The sequence below is a fragment of the Wyeomyia smithii genome, chromosome 2 (assembly GCF_029784165.1).
Source record: "Wyeomyia smithii strain HCP4-BCI-WySm-NY-G18 chromosome 2, ASM2978416v1, whole genome shotgun sequence".
Classification (NCBI taxonomy): Eukaryota; Metazoa; Arthropoda; class Insecta; order Diptera; family Culicidae; genus Wyeomyia; species Wyeomyia smithii.
This window is the reverse complement of record NC_073695.1, coordinates 39,316,356-39,332,179: the sequence shown is the minus strand read 5'-3', so window position 1 is coordinate 39,332,179 and position 15,824 is coordinate 39,316,356. Positions and strand designations below refer to the sequence as shown.

The 15,824-nt window shown below is 35.9% G+C and overlaps 1 protein-coding gene and 2 long non-coding RNA genes across 6 annotated transcripts; 2 read left to right on the top strand and 1 right to left on the bottom strand.

Annotated features, from left to right (window-relative positions):
* Positions 1-593: 593 nt before the first annotated feature.
* Positions 594-2,113, top strand: LOC129722090 (putative methyltransferase C9orf114). The gene is made up of 2 exons (XM_055675325.1): positions 594-1,123; positions 1,190-2,113. Exons 1-2 carry the CDS (start codon positions 736-738, stop codon positions 2,086-2,088), a joined length of 1,287 nt encoding a protein of 428 aa, XP_055531300.1. The 5' UTR covers positions 594-735; the 3' UTR covers positions 2,089-2,113.
* Positions 2,114-2,801: 688 nt separating this feature from the next.
* Positions 2,802-8,895, top strand: LOC129722098 (uncharacterized). 3 transcript variants are annotated; one of them, XR_008727554.1, is made up of 6 exons: positions 2,802-3,125; positions 3,667-3,882; positions 3,994-4,398; positions 4,605-4,716; positions 5,268-5,389; positions 8,476-8,895. It is a non-coding gene; the product is annotated as an uncharacterized LOC129722098 (long non-coding RNA). The 3 variants fall into 3 exon arrangements; XR_008727552.1 differs by having other exon boundaries at positions 8,471-8,895; XR_008727553.1 differs by having other exon boundaries at positions 3,667-3,893; positions 8,471-8,895.
* Positions 8,646-15,145, bottom strand: LOC129722097 (uncharacterized). Of its 2 annotated transcripts, none has more exons than XR_008727550.1 (6): positions 14,596-15,145; positions 13,945-14,530; positions 13,274-13,882; positions 12,947-13,062; positions 12,399-12,496; positions 8,646-8,706 (listed from the first exon to the last, which is right to left on the bottom strand). It is a non-coding gene; the product is annotated as an uncharacterized LOC129722097 (long non-coding RNA). The 2 variants fall into 2 exon arrangements; XR_008727551.1 differs by having other exon boundaries at positions 14,914-15,145.
* Positions 15,146-15,824: the final 679 nt, after the last annotated feature.

Sequence of the window (15,824 nt, the reverse complement as noted above, 5' to 3'; positions counted from 1 at the left end):
TATCGGGGTTTTTATCGGCCCCGTGGGCACTAATCTGCCTGTTTCGCCCCCAGTAACAAACAGCTGATTGACTCGATCGATTGCCATGCAGGTTATATTGGTGAAAAGACCGTTTGTTCTATTCGGAGCAATATCCAACGTTGAAAAATTGCTTAAAATGTCCCAAACCTTGAAGGTACTATTTTTATAACCGCGAGACTTCTGCCATCATGTATCAGTTTAGCTACATTACGACGAACGACGATTTTTATCACGGGAAAGACTCTTACTTCTATGTGTTACTTAGATTTAAAAGATAAATTAGTTATCGATTAATCGACCAACTATGATAGACTCGAAAAAGAACAATCAAAACAAGCAATAAAACAAAACAATCTGACAGGTCGACAAATAATTAGGTATCAATGTATCGGTAACTTTTTTTCGCAGCGGTATACAGACTTATACAGACATTTTTATGGATTATACAGACTTGCCAAAAAAAAGTCTGGCATCTCTGGCTGGGTCAAAGAGTGTACTACAGGCTTAAAAGCGGTTTCAAATATTTTTAATATATATTATCTGGCATCTCTGTTTCAGTCTTACTGCCCTTACCCGTTAATGCACCCAAGACTGCACTATCTATGTACTGCAGCAAAACAATAACAAAATTAACGCGTGGCTTCACGGTTTGCAACTCCCGTAGCAAAACCGAACTTTTGTCCCCTCAAACCGTTATCACCATCAGCAGTAGTTATGAAAACGAATTCGGATAGAAAGTCCTCGTCAGTGCCCTATAAAAAGTTATCTGCAAAGGAACGCTTCGAGCGCAAAGAGCTAAGCAAGAAGAAAAGACAGAACCATCTGCTGGAACGGGTAAAACGGGAGTTTGAACAGGTGGAAAACGAAAAGGATATTGCTACTGCCACAATCGACGTGCCGAGTATTCCGGAAAATAAAGCCGCTTCTACGCTCAGTATCGCTGTTCCGGGTTCTATACTAGACAATGCTCAGTCGCAAGAACTTCGCACCTATTTAGCCGGACAAATAGCTCGGGCGGCTTGTATATTTCAAGTGGATGAAATTATTGTTTTCGATGACTGTGGTAGCTCTAACCAGGCTATGGACAGAATGGGTACGATTGGTGAGTAAAACATGATGCGGTGATTTGTCTCCATGCTGTGGACACTATACGACGACTCCGTTTCAGATACGGCACAAGGCAGCACTTCCGCCAGACGCTGCTGTGTACAATTGGCTCGAATTCTGCAATATCTTGAATGCCCTCAGTATCTGCGCAAATCATTTTTTCCAATGCACAACGACCTTAAATACTGCGGATTGGTAAATCCATTGGACTCACAGCATCATCTGCGGCAGGCCAGCGAGTTTGAGTTCCGCGAAGGAGTAGTGACCAACAAGCCCACCAAAAACGATCGTTCTGCGTTTGTGAATGTAGGTTTGCTTAACGATGTCCTCGTTGACGGTCAGTTGAAAGCGGGACTGCGAGTTACGGTCAAAATGCCTCCGGGGGTGGATCTTAAATCGAAAAAGATTCGCGCCAAAGTTGTTCCACCTACACAGCCTCGACAGGAAACCGGCATCTATTGGGGGTACAGTGTGCGCATAGCAAACTCTCTTTCTCAGGTGTTTACCAAAAGTCCGTACAAAGGCGGGTACGATTTGACGATAGGGACCTCTGACACTGGAAAGGATGTTCATGAGATTTCCTGCAAGGAACTGAAATTTCAGCACGCGTTGGTCGTTTTTGGAGGGGTTTTTGGTCTAGAGCCTGCGTTGGAAAATGACGTTAAATTAAACGTGGATAAAGTGGAGCTCCTTTTCGATCATTATGTCAACACAGTTCCTGGGCAAGGGTCTAGAACCGTGCGTACGGAGGAAGCGGTTCTTATTTCTTTGGCTGCACTTGGAGAGAAGCTGGACCCAACGAACCATCCGAAAGAGTTTAAACATTTTGACGCTATTCCACAAAGTCAGGATACTGGAATACAGCAGTACGCTTTCAATGAGAAAAAGAGAAAACCAGTTCCGGAAGCGTCTGTAGTGGCGAGTGAATCTGCCTCAGACGATTTGTCGCGATTTGATTGAGGTAATCACAATTGTTGCTATTCAACTTGCATATTTATTTTGTGATGAAAGAATGTTCCACGGGCAAAGCTATTGTTCATCTGATTCGAGATTGGCGATTTCGCGTCGAATTTGCGTTACGACTTCCGCTAGCGACTGGGGATGAACGCCGGCTTCCAGTAGCTTCACACAAATATCCAACGTTTCCGGGTTGAGTCCTGTGTTGAGTAATTGCGATATGTTTTGAATGTTGGCACGTACGGTCTGGGACTGTTGTAGGCGCATGTAGAGATTCGAGTTTTGGTTATTTTCACCGTTCGGCTGTGTCATGTTGTTAATGTGCATCTGAAAGAGGAGAGCGTAAAGTCACTGTTCAAACCGTTCAAACAAAGCGTATGCACTTTCTGTATCCACGGAAGGAAAATATTTCAAAGGTGTACTTACAATTCTGCTGCGTTTAATTTCTGAATTGATTGAAATTTCCGGGAGTTACGGCTTTGAGAAACTATCAATGCATTTTACGCTAGATTTTAGTTCTCAAAACCTAAGAGCTCAAAACAAACGGTTGACAATCTATATATTTTTACAGCGGAGCGGATTTCATTGCCGCAGAGCTGCCAGATGAACAAATTTTTGACTGTATGATTCTTTCCATAGAGTCGTAAAAAAGATGAAGACACCAAAGCAACCCATGAAAAACGGTGACATATTCTATTCAAAGTTTTCCGCTATCGAAATAAGTTTGTTTGCTGCATGGAAGAAATTACGACGAAAACCGTTGAAAAACTGTTTCAAACCGAAGAATCGAACTTTTTGTTCATTCAAACCAAAATTACCATTCGCAGTAGTTATGAAAACGTTTTCGGTTAAAAACGATAAAAAGCCCCAGTCTAACGAACCATCCGAAGGAATTTAAACATTTTGGTGGAATAGCATCAGCATAGCGAAGTCATGGATACCGGAATACAGCAGTACGCTTTTAATGAGAAAAAAAATCCGGAAGCATCTGTATATGGCGAGTGAATATGCCTCAAACGATTTGTCGCGGTTTGAATGAGGTAATTACAATTGTTGCTGTTCGTTTTTTTTTTATCAGTGATAAAAGAATGTTCCACGGGCAAAATTGTAGAGATTGAGATTTTTATTATTTGCACCGTTATCATACTGAAACAATCGTTGTGCACTTTCCGAATTCGCGGAATGAAAGTATTTCGAGACAATTCGGTTGCAGTTGATGCCTGAATTACGGGAAGCGGGAAGCGATTTATTTTTATTGCTCTGAACTGCACCAAAACGGTCGATAATTTACCTATATGTTTCCCACGGGACGGATTTCATTTGTTTCTAGGGTTTTTCGCGTTTTTCGTCATTCTCGTAGAGCAGTGAAAATCCTGAATACACCAAAGCAAGCTATGATAAACTTTGTGACATTTTTCGTTCAAAATTTTTAGCTATAGGAATATTTTTTTTTTGCTCTATGGAAGAATTTAAGATGAAAATCTTCGAAAAAAGTTTTTTGAGGTGTTCAGGTTTCTAGTCTTAAGCTTTCACAGCGTTTTTTTTTTCATTGATTCTAAAGGTGATTTTTTTTTCTTCTAGTCCATCAGTCATGAAACGGCGGAAATCACGGAAACTTCAAAGCAAACCAAGCCAAACTTTGCGTCATTTCGCGTTGAACCTCTTCAGATTTGGAACAAGCTAATTTTTGCTGCGTGAAACCCAATTACGTTAAAATTCTCGAAAACCGGTGATTATGCACTCCCAAGTAGATGCTACGGTTCAAGAGTATTTACCGAATGGGACGATCAAGGCAAGGTATTAGAAGGGTTAGATTTTTTTTTCTTTTAGCTTCAAGATTCTAATGCATATAGCACCGATCAGTTGTTTTAACTTTAATCAAATCGATACTTTTCATTTGTACAATAGGAATCTCCGACAGTGGAAAGAATTTTCAGGTGGTTCTCTGCAAGAAAAAAGATCGAAATTTCAGCACGCGTTGGTCGTTTTCGGAAGGGTTTTTGGTCTGGAGCCAGTGCTGGAAAATGATGTTAAATTAAGTGTGGATAAAGTGGAGCTCCTTTTCGATGATTATAGCAAGCGTCCGAAACCGTGCGTACGGAGGAAGCGGTTCTAATTAATTTGGCTGCACTTGCAGAGAAGCTGGACCCAACGAACCGTCCGAAGGAGTTAAAACATTTTGATGCTGTTCGGTAAAGTCAGGATACCGGAATACAGCAGCACGCTTTCAACGATAAAAAGTGAAACCCAGTTCCGGAGCATCTGTAGTGACGAGTGAATCTGACTCAGACGATTTATTGCGGTTTAAATGACGTAATTACAATTGTTGTTATTCAACTTACCCTCGCAGCGTTTTTAGTAGTGTTGCGCACATTTTTTCCAAGTATTTTATTTTCTGCACTCAATCTTTGAATCATTTGGAGTTAAAACTCTCTCCCGAATGTTATTTTTTCTTAGTTTATTATTTGTTTTATTAGTTTTGAAGATAATCATTTAATGTTTTGTTTTTCACTAACCAGGAAATGGCCCAACAAGGAATAAAAGGACTAGAGAACATTTGTACGCCCAACTTGAAGTGAACTTGCTGGCTTCTGGCGAAAGCGATTTTGATTCACCTAATTGTGGCTGAAGGTAAGCTTTCAAGATTTTTTTTGTCAATACTAGGGAATGTCCTTATTGAATTTGTGGTCAAGAAAATTTGTTAAACAATTACCAGTCAGTTGGTAATTTAAGCTTTTTTGACATTTAGACCCAAATTATGCATTTCTTAATTTCAATATATATGAACCAAAAAATATCATCTTCGCTTTTTTTTAAACATATCAATGAAAAAAGTATAGAAACAGAACCAAACAGTTTCATTGACTTCAAATTGGATATACAAGAATTGTGACATTTAAAATCGTTTGCCAATTCTGAAGTCAATTAGGAAACATTATCTATTTTGATTCTTTTTGTTAAGCTTTTCTAGCACTTCTGAGTCTAATTTAGAATGATTCTTATTTTGTCATTGAAAAAACGGTATTAAGTAATTCCAATCCTAAATAATGTTTGGTTTATTTTTTAATCACTTTTAGGCGTCCAAATGAGAAAATTATTTCAATCTTAGGAAAGCTGGGAGAGTTTTTAAACGGCAATAAAAAGGTGGCAAAAGAAATTTAACCTTTTCTTTTTTTTTTCAGGTTCAGCAGGAAGCAGGGAGCGGCGGGAACCGAACATTGGAAAGCTCGAGCTTCTACAATTGTTGTACAGTATGGATGTGTATTGCATCTACTTTTCCCAGATTGTCTTTTAATTGCTTAAGGTAAGTGGACAAAGTTCATTTTTTTATTATTATTATTTCTGAAGATTTAAAAAAATCTTTCTTTTACATAGATATTCTTTAACTTTACAAGTTCAAACCAAGGAGTGTGTATATTAAAAACGTTCACTGTAAACATACTCACATACAATATACACACACACTTTTACTGTAAATACGCACATTTTCTTTCATTACTTCTTATTTCTTGGTATCTATCTTTAATTTCTAATCTCTTATACACTTCTGCAATTATCAATTTCCTGCTTCCAACATCTAACTTCTAATTTTCTATTTCTCATCTCTCATTCTTAATATCCAATTCACTATACTTTATTTCTAATTTTAAATATTCAATTTCGAATTTCAATTTTTCACTTGAACTTCAAAATTTATATTTTTAATTTCAATTTTATTTTTTATAACTTATACTACACTTAGGTACACTTCGATTATACGCACCCTCGATTTGACGTACATTTTACCTCGTTTTTATGCACAGTTTTTTCAAACACATTCTCAGTTCAAACGGGAGGGAAGGTAGGAAAATTTCCACACTTCATATGATTTTTCGAAAATTTATATGAATGTTTATCCATGGAGGGAGAAGGGGGTTATCTGAAATCATTCAAATATGTCCGCGAGGTATATAGATAGCCTCTAATTGTTTGATTTTAAATCATTTAAAAGCTGAGAGCAATTTTATAAAAAATATACTAAATTTAATATATTTTATAAGTGACATTTTTTAACCTGGGTGAAAATTTTCAGAGATGTACCTATCGACTGAAGATGTCATTTTGTGCTAGATTTTTTTTCTTTGGATCACGAACAATAAATTATTAATTGTTTGTTTGACAATAATTTTGTAGAGAATCGAGGTATACCTGTATTTCTAATATTTTATTATTACTCTAGCCAAATTTTGTCACTACAGCTATACACCATACACACAATTTCTTTCACACAATACACATACACACTATTACAATATCTCAAAACTCTACTTATATTTGAAAAACTATAAATAGATTGAAGATTTAAAAAAAATCTATCTTTTACAATTGAGAGTTTTTAACATAACGAAATTAAAATATGAGTCCATTTAGCGTTACCCAGGTTGCACCACGAGGAGGCGGACTTTTTGCAACCCAAAAATTTCTAATTCTTCAATAATTTCTAATTTCGATTCTAAATTACTAAATTTCAAATTCCAAATTCGATTACCAATTTTAAATTTTGAACTACTACGAATTTTCAATTTCTAATTTCAAATCTATAATTTTCTTATTTCTAATTACTAAATAATAATGACTAATAATTATAGACTACAAAAACACATTCATACACAAATGCACAGATCTTCCATTCCATTTTTTTTATACACACTGTACAAAGGGTGTGTGTATAAAAAAAACATTCGCTGCAAACATACACACATACAATAAGAACACACACACTCTCTTACTGCAAACACACATCTTTCAATTCTTTTTTTTCGTACACACACTGTTCAAAGGAAGTGTGTATATGAAAAAAAAAAACACTACAAACATACTCTGGGCACACTGCAAATACACATTTCCATTCTCTCTCTGTTTTTTAACACACACTTTACAAAGGTAGTGTGTATTAAAAAAAATCGCTGAAAACACACATATCTTTCATTCCTTTTTTTCATGTACACATTCTGCAAAAGGAATGTGTATATGAAAAAAAAAAGCCATTCGTTACAAATTCACACATACACACTTATGCTCATTTACTACAAATACACACGTACAATCTATAACTTCTGATTCTAAAAAAATCTTCTTTCTTGATACTTATCTCTAATTCCTAGTCTCCTATACAATTTCACAATTTTCAATTTTTAGTTCCCTACGTACAACATATAACTTCCAATTTTGTGATTCCCATCATTTATTTCTAATATCAAATTCACTATTTCAATTTCCAATGTTTTATTTCTAATTTTAAATATTCAATTTCAAATAGCTAATTTCTATTTCAAATTTCAATTTTTTTACTTGAATTTTAATTTCATTTTTTAATTTAAATTAAAAGTATTACATATGAATTACTATTACTAATATTATATTAATACTACAAATTATAAACGCACACATACAACTCAACACAACCACACACACGTACACACAGAGGATAAGAGGATAGGGATAGGATTTATTTTGTCCGTCATTCGTTATCCTTCATCAATAATCCATCCTCCATCCATCCGTCATCCATCCACCACCATTTATTATCCGAACAATTTTCTTCCACACTCTTAGCACTACAAAAAAAATTGTAACATTCAAAATAAATAACACAACACAAACAATAAAAACTACATAAAACTAATGCAAATGACGAACACAAACATAAAAAAAATTCATAACACTAAGCAACACACAAAAAACATAAACGTGAACAAAAACCTCATTCTCGCCGCAAATATTCCTCATGCGACGAGTACGTCGCAGCAACCCTGGTTTGTTGAAATTCCTTTGTTTTCTTATTTCACAAACCGGCCAAGTGCTGCGACGTTCACTGTCGGTCACCACCGTAATAGTGATCACCGACTCCTCCTGCAGGGATAGATTTCCATGGGATCTTCGGGGCAGTGTTGGCTGCTGTGGCGTACCATTCAGTGAAATCAGAGATCCTGCAAGGGCAACTGTTGACCAGTCGCACATATGCAGCGTAAAATCGATCTCTGGTTTCACTGCAGCGATAATCGTCGGCTGGCTCGATTGTTCCGCGAGATCCGTAAAATTTTGATCTCCGGAACCCTCGACCCGGTCCGCACAACAGCATGCCGAAAATGTCCGCTTCAACTTCCGCCAACATGTCCTGAAGATTCCCATAGCGGAGCGAATGAAAGCAGGTACGTTCCAAACCTATCCCTATCCTCTTATGATGATTATACTTTTTTCTTCAGCCAAGTGAACTGCGATCGAAAATCGTAGATTTGTTTGTTGGTCGCTAGGGTTTTTCTATTCTGTTGATTGTTGATCGCTATGGGTATATGTACTTCCATAGTTGTATATATTCTTTCATGCTGTTTTTTTTTTCTTCTAGCCCAGGCTCTGGTCGGTCGGACGATTTGGAAGAGAAACTGAAAAAGCTACCAGACATCGGCTCTGAGAAAATTCCCCTTCTGTAAGCGCGCATGGGAGTTCGGACACCAAGAATAAAATAAAATAACGACCAATAAATTGTTTTTATAAATATTATTTTTCATTCATTCCACGTTCCCTAGATTGGCCGGTGAGCGTGCAGTCGGTTTCGACCCAGGCCAGTTCTTCGACATCAACCTGAAAAAGAACAAATTTTAAATGGTGGTTGTCCGTGAAAGTAGATAGGGTATCGAACGTCTTCGGCAGTGGTTTCTTCGGCAGGTTTCCGCGTCAGAAAACCGGCCGAAGAAAACCACTGCCGAAGGCGTTCGACTATATAAAACAAAATATCTACAACTATGGAAGTACATATACCCATAGCGATCAACAATCAACAGAACAGAAAAACCCTAGCGACCAACAAACAAATCTACGATTTTCGATCGCAGTTCACTTGGCTGAAGAAAAAAGTATAATCATCATAAGAGGATAGGGATAGGTTTGGAACGTACCTGCTTTCATTCGCTCCGCTATGGGAATCTTCAGGACATGTTGGCGGAAGTTGAAGCGGACATTTTCGGCATGCTGTTGTGCGGACCGGGTCGAGGGTTCCGGAGAAGATCAAAATTTTACGGATCTCGCGGAACAATCGAGCCAGCCGACGATTATCGCTGCAGTGAAACCAGAGATCGATTTTACGCTGCATATGTGCGACTGGTCAACAGTTGCCCTTGCAGGATCTCTGATTTCACTGAATGGTACGCCACAGCAGCCAACACTGCCCCGAAGATCCCATGGAAATCTATCCCTGCAGGAGGAGTCGGTGATCACTATTACGGTGGTGACCGACAGTGAACGTCGCAGCACTTGGCCGGTTTGTGAAATAAGAAAACAAAGGAATTTCAACAAACCAGGGTTGCTGCGACGTACTCGTCGCATGAGGAATATTTGCGGCGAGAATGAGGTTTTTGTTCACGTTTATGTTTTTTGTGTGTTGCTTAGTGTTATGAATTTTTTTTATGTTTGTGTTCGTCATTTGCATTAGTTTTATGTAGTTTTTATTGTTTGTGTTGTGTTATTTATTTTGAATGTTACAATTTTTTTTGTAGTGCTAAGAGTGTGGAAGAAAATTGTTCGGATAATAAATGGTGGTGGATGGATGGAGGATGGATTATTGATTAAGGATAACGAATGACGGACAAAATAAATCCTATCCCTATCCTCTTATCCTCTGTGTGTACGTGTGTGTGGTTGTGTTGAGTTGTATGTGTGCGTTTATAATTTGTAGTATTAATATAATATTAGTAATAGTAATTCATATGTAATACTTTTAATTTAAATTAAAAAATGAAATTAAAATTCAAGTAAAAAAATTGAAATTTGAAATAGAAATTAGCTATTTGAAATTGAATATTTAAAATTAGAAATAAAACATTGGAAATTGAAATAGTGAATTTGATATTAGAAATAAATGATGGGAATCACAAAATTGGAAGTTATATGTTGTACGTAGGGAACTAAAAATTGAAAATTGTGAAATTGTATAGGAGACTAGGAATTAGAGATAAGTATCAAGAAAGAAGATTTTTTTAGAATCTGAGGTTAGAGATTGTACGTGTGTATTTGTAGTAAATGAGCATAGGTGTGTGTGAATTTGTAACGAATGGCTTTTTTTTCATATACACATTCCTTTTGCAGAATGTGTACATGAAAAAAAAGGAATGAAAGATATGTGTGTTTTCAGCGATTTTTTTTAATACACACTACCTTTGTAAAGTGTGTGTTAAAAAACAGAGAGAGAATGGAAATGTGTATTTGCAGTGTGCCCAGAGTATGTTTGTAGTGTTTTTTTTCATATACACACTTCCTTTGAACAGTGTGTGTACGAAAAAAAAAAAGAATTGAAAGATGTGTGTTTGCAGTAAGAGAGTGTGTGTGTTCTTATTGTATGTGTGTATGTTTGCAGCGAATGTTTTTTTTATACACACACCCCCTTTGTACAGTGTGTGTATAAAAAAAATATGGAAAGGAAGATGTGTGCATTTGTGTATGAATGTGTTTTTGTAGTCTATAATTATTAGTCATTATTTAGTAATTAGAAATAAGAAAATTATAGATTTGAAATTAGAAATTGAAAATTCGTAGTAGGAAATTCAAAATTTTAAATTGGTAATCGAATTTGAATTTGGAAATTCAGTAATTCAGAATTGAAATTAGAAATTATTGAAGAATTAGAAATTTTTGGGTTGCAAAGAGTCCGCCTCCTCGTGGTGCAACCTGGGTAACGCTAAATGGACTCGTATTTTAATTTTGTTCAGTTAAAACTATCAATTGTAAAAGATAGATTTTTTTGAATCTCCATAGTTTTTCAAATATAAGTAGAGTTTTGAAATGATGTAATAGTGTGTATGTGTTATGGCTGTAGTGTGTGTATTTTTTTTTTTGTTACAGTAATAATATTATATTAGTAATATAGGTATTCCTCAATTTTCACACATTGTTGTTTTTGAAATGTCGAGAAAGGTAATCATTTCCGTTACGTAATCAATAGACGTTCGCTAATGGACCGTGTATGGCAAGAACTGAACCAGAACATCTGGAAAATGCTTGAAAGGATTTACTCGAAAAAATGAATATGGATTGTGTGTGTGTGCTCGTAATAACACCGACCTTTATTGAATGCAGCCCTTCTGTCTTACTTGAGCTTTGATTCATAAATTGGCAAGACCGAGTGCCTATTAATGATAAATATATTTGAAAAACCGACACGATTGATTTGATCGATACGGTGTCTCCGAGAAAGTTCCAGATATTAATTTTGTCCTTCCAGAAAAATTTAAATTTGCCATTCTTTTTAGAAAATTTTATCTGTATTGTTTCTTATGATCAGGCAACCATAAATGTTTAGCTAACCTTTTGTAGTTTTCATAAAAAACAAGATTTTTAAGCTTTGTAAAATAAATAAACTTATTTTTTTTTTGTTGGAATATTATTTACAACATTGTCAAAGATGTCACACCGATCAAACAAACAACTCTTTTTTACATAAACCCTTGGAACTAATTAGTCGTGATTAAAAAAAGGAATAGCACAAAATGACATCACTGGAACATCTGTGCAAATTTTCACTTAGATCAAAAATGTCACTCATAAAATACATCGAAATTAGGACATTTTTCATGGAATTGCTCACAGCTGTTAAACAATTCGAAATCAAACAAGTTCCTATTAGGGGCTTTCTATATACCTTGCGAACATATTTGGATGATGTCAGATAACCCCCTCTCCCTCCATGGATAGACATTCATATGGATTCTCGAAAAATTATTGAAATGTGAGCATTTTACTACCAGCCCTCCCCTCCCCCCTTAAGAGTTCACGTTATATGTGGACAGCGCTTTGTTTGTGAACGATGCCTAATTTATATAAACCTGCAATATGCACAGTTCAAACAAAAACGTTTTAATTGTGTTTGAAAAAACTGTGCATAAACTCGAGGTAAAATGTACGTAAAATCGAGGCATACCTGTAGTATTAGTGATAAAAAAATAAACGAATTTAAATTAAAAATTTAAAATTCGAGTAAAAAACTGAAATTTGAAATAAAAATTATTTATTTCAAATTGAATATTTAAAATTACAAATAAAGTATAGTGAATTGGATATTAAGAATGAAAGATGAGAAATAGAAAATTAGAAGTTAGATGTTGGAAGTAGTAAAATGATAATTGGAACAGTGTTTAAAAGATTAGAAATTAGAGATAGATATCAAGAAATAGGAAGGTTGTGTGTATTTGTGGTAAAAGAGTAGGAATATGTATGTGTGTGTATTTGTATTTTTTTAATCTTGAGAATTGAAAATAATAAAAAAATAAACTTTATCCACTTACCTCAAGCAAGCAAAAGACAATCCGGGTACAACTGTTGAAAAAGCTCGAGCTTTCTAATGTTCGTCCTCTGCTTCCTCTGTTCCTGCATTCTGCTCAACCTAAAAAAAACAGAAGGTTAAATTTTTTTGCCATCTTCTTATTGCCGTTAAAAAGCTCTCCCAGCTTGCCTAAGCTTGAATTAAATTTCTTATTCGGACGTCTAAAGGTGATTGAAAATAAAACTAAACATTTTTTTTTTTAAACATTAACAACGAGTTATTGAAAATCGTTTATTCAAAGACAAAATAATGATTTTAAAATTAGGCTCAGAATTGATAAAAAAAAGTTAACAGGAAGAACCAAAATAGACGTTTCCCAATTGACTTCAGAAACAACTTTATATCTCACAATACTTGTAAATTCAGTTTAAAGTTATTGAAACTGTTTAGTTCTGTTTTTATACTTTTTTCAATTGATATATTTAAAAAAAAAGGAAAGATGATATTTTTTTTTTTGATCAAGTTATGTATAATTTGTGGCTGAATGTCCAAAAATTTGAAATTACTTACCTTTAGCCGAAATTCGGTACTCCCAAATTGCTTTAGCCGGGCGCAGAGAGTTCACTTTAAACAGGATGGGCGTACAAATTTTCTCCAGTCCTTTTATTTCTTATTCATGCCGTTGCCTGTTGAGTAAAAAAAAACAACATTAAATGGTTATTTTCAAAATTAATAAAACAGATATTAAACAAACAAAAAATAACATTCGGGACAAAATTTTAGCTCCAAATGGCTCAAAAATTAAATGCAAAAAAAAAATAAAACGCTTGAAACAAAAGTGCGCAACAGTACTGAAAACGCTGCGAGAGCAAGTTGAATAGCAACAATTGTGATTACCTCATTCAAACCACAACAAATCGCCTGAGGCAGATTGATTCGCCACTACAGATGCTTCCGGAACTGGTTTTTCCTTTTTCTCAATAAAAGCGTACTGCTGTATCCCGGTATCCTGACTTTGTGGAATAGCATCAACATGTGTAAACTTCTTCGAATGGTTCGTTGGGTTAAGCTTCTCTCCAAGTGCAGCCAAAATAATCAGAACCGCTTCCTCTGTACGCACGGTTCTAGACCCTTGCCCAGGGACTGTGTTAACATAATGATCGAAAAGGAGCTCCACTTTATCCACATTTAATTTAACGTCATTTTACCAGCGCAGGCCCCAGACCAAAAACCCCACCGAAAACGACCACGAATTTCAGTTTTTTCCTTGCAGAGAATCTGATGAACCTTTTTCTCTTCCACAATTCACAATTCTTCCGCAGAACTCCAACTCGCTGGCCTGCCGCAGATGATGATGCGAGTCCAGTGGATTCACCTATCCGTAGTGTTTGAGTGTATGCATTGGAAAAATAGATTTGCGTGGATATTGCGGGCATTCAAGATATTGCAGAATTCGAGTCTATTGTACACAGCAGCGTCTAGCAGAAGTGCTTCCTTGTGCCGTATCTGAACGGAATCATTTTCTAGCATCCACAGCATGGAAATAAATCACTGCTTGTTTTACTTACCAATCGTACCCATTCTGTCCGTAGCCTCGTTAGAGCTTCCACAGTCATCGATAATAATAATTTTATCCGTCTGAAAGATACAAACTGCCCGAGCTATTTATTCGACAAGATAGGTTCGGCGAAGTTCTTGAGCATTGTCTAGTATAGAACCCGGAACAGCGATACTGGGCGTAGGAGCAGCTTATTTTTCGAAATTCTCAGCACGTCGGTTGTGCCAATAGCATTATCCTTTCACTTTTTTACTTGTTCAAACTCCCTTTTGCTCGTTCCAGCGGACTGTTCTGTCTTCGCTTTCTAGCTTAGTTCTGCGCTCAAAGCTTTCCTTCGCAGTAAACTTTTTATAGGGCACAGACGACGACTTTTGTCCGAAAACGTTTTGATAACTACTGTTCATGGTGATTATGGTTTGAGTGGGCAAAAGATCGGTTCTTCAGTTCAAATTTCGAAACCGTTTTTCAAGGATTTCACCGTAATTTCTTTCATGCAGGAAAAAACTTATTCCGATAGCGGAAAACTTCAAACACGAAAATTCACTAAATTACTCATGGCTTGCTTTGGTGTCTTCATGATTTCTGCCGTTTCATAACTGACAAAGAATAAAAAAATATATTCAGAATTTACTAACCACATACCATAATATTGTCAAATTACTAGGTTCCAAACATTTTGCACTTTGGGGCAGCAGAAAATTAAACTTCGAAACGCCATATAACCTAGATATTCGGTTCACTGCTAAATCTACTAGCGCTACTATCCTGGTTCAATGTCGAGCACGAATTATTTCATTTTTTTTATAAAATGCAAGTATCAGGTTCGAATGGCACCACTCAAATGATTGGATGAATAATGAACCTATTATCGTCCTTAAATATCGTAAGTTCTGTAATTTAAACGACGGTTTCGTCTTTTCACGCCAGCAATTTCATTCACAAGCTCTACACTCCGGGATTTTCAATCAACAGCACTTACTTCACTGTTGGTTTGATTGCAAAATTGTAACACTTTCAGATGCCCGTAGTCTTCGCATCTATAAACGTCCTTTAACGGTTTTCGTCGTTATTTCCGCATTTCAGGCAAGCAACAAAAAAAAAAAACTTTTTGCGATAGCGGAAAACTTCAAACACGTAATTTCACAAAATGTCTCATGGCTTGCTTTGGTGTTTGCATGATTTTTTTTTCATTTCATTGGCCCTGACACAAGTACAAGAGATTTTTAAGGCTGTTCGCACCTACGCGAGTTCTTATAAGCAATTATCAATTTATGAGTGAAAACAAAAGCAAAAATATTTCCCTCCTTCACTTTCGCAAGCAAAAACCAAACCAATATCAACAGAGTCGTCAGGGCCAATAGCTGGCGAGGAAGAGAAATACCATTCAACCTACTGCTAGCGCTACTAGGTATCTTCTTTCAATGGCGAAATAAATAAAAGAAATATTCAAAAAAAAAAAAAAATTAAAAAACCAAAGTATAATTTTCATGCAAAGAATTAGCCTTTGCTCTTAAAAGCTTCAAAGGTTTATGAAAGATGTGCTGAAAAATCTAACGTACTAACCGAAATCCTTCGACAACGGATATACAATACAACGAGATCTATTCAAAACAATCTTCGCACGGTTTGAATCGATTCCTTGATTGTTTTAACGATTAAGAAACGCGACAAAAATCCGTTACCCCCCGAAAGAAAACGTCCGTTTTCTCTAACATGCTGAACGAGAAAAGTAAATATCATCCAAAAATAAATTTGGTACCTACAATTTGTGTAGCTAATTTGAAGTTGTTTTAGAACATATAAAAACTCCATGTAACCTAAATTACTAACATTTGACTGCTCAAACAGCTAGCGCTACGATCCTACTTCAGTGTTGATCGCGAACTGGAG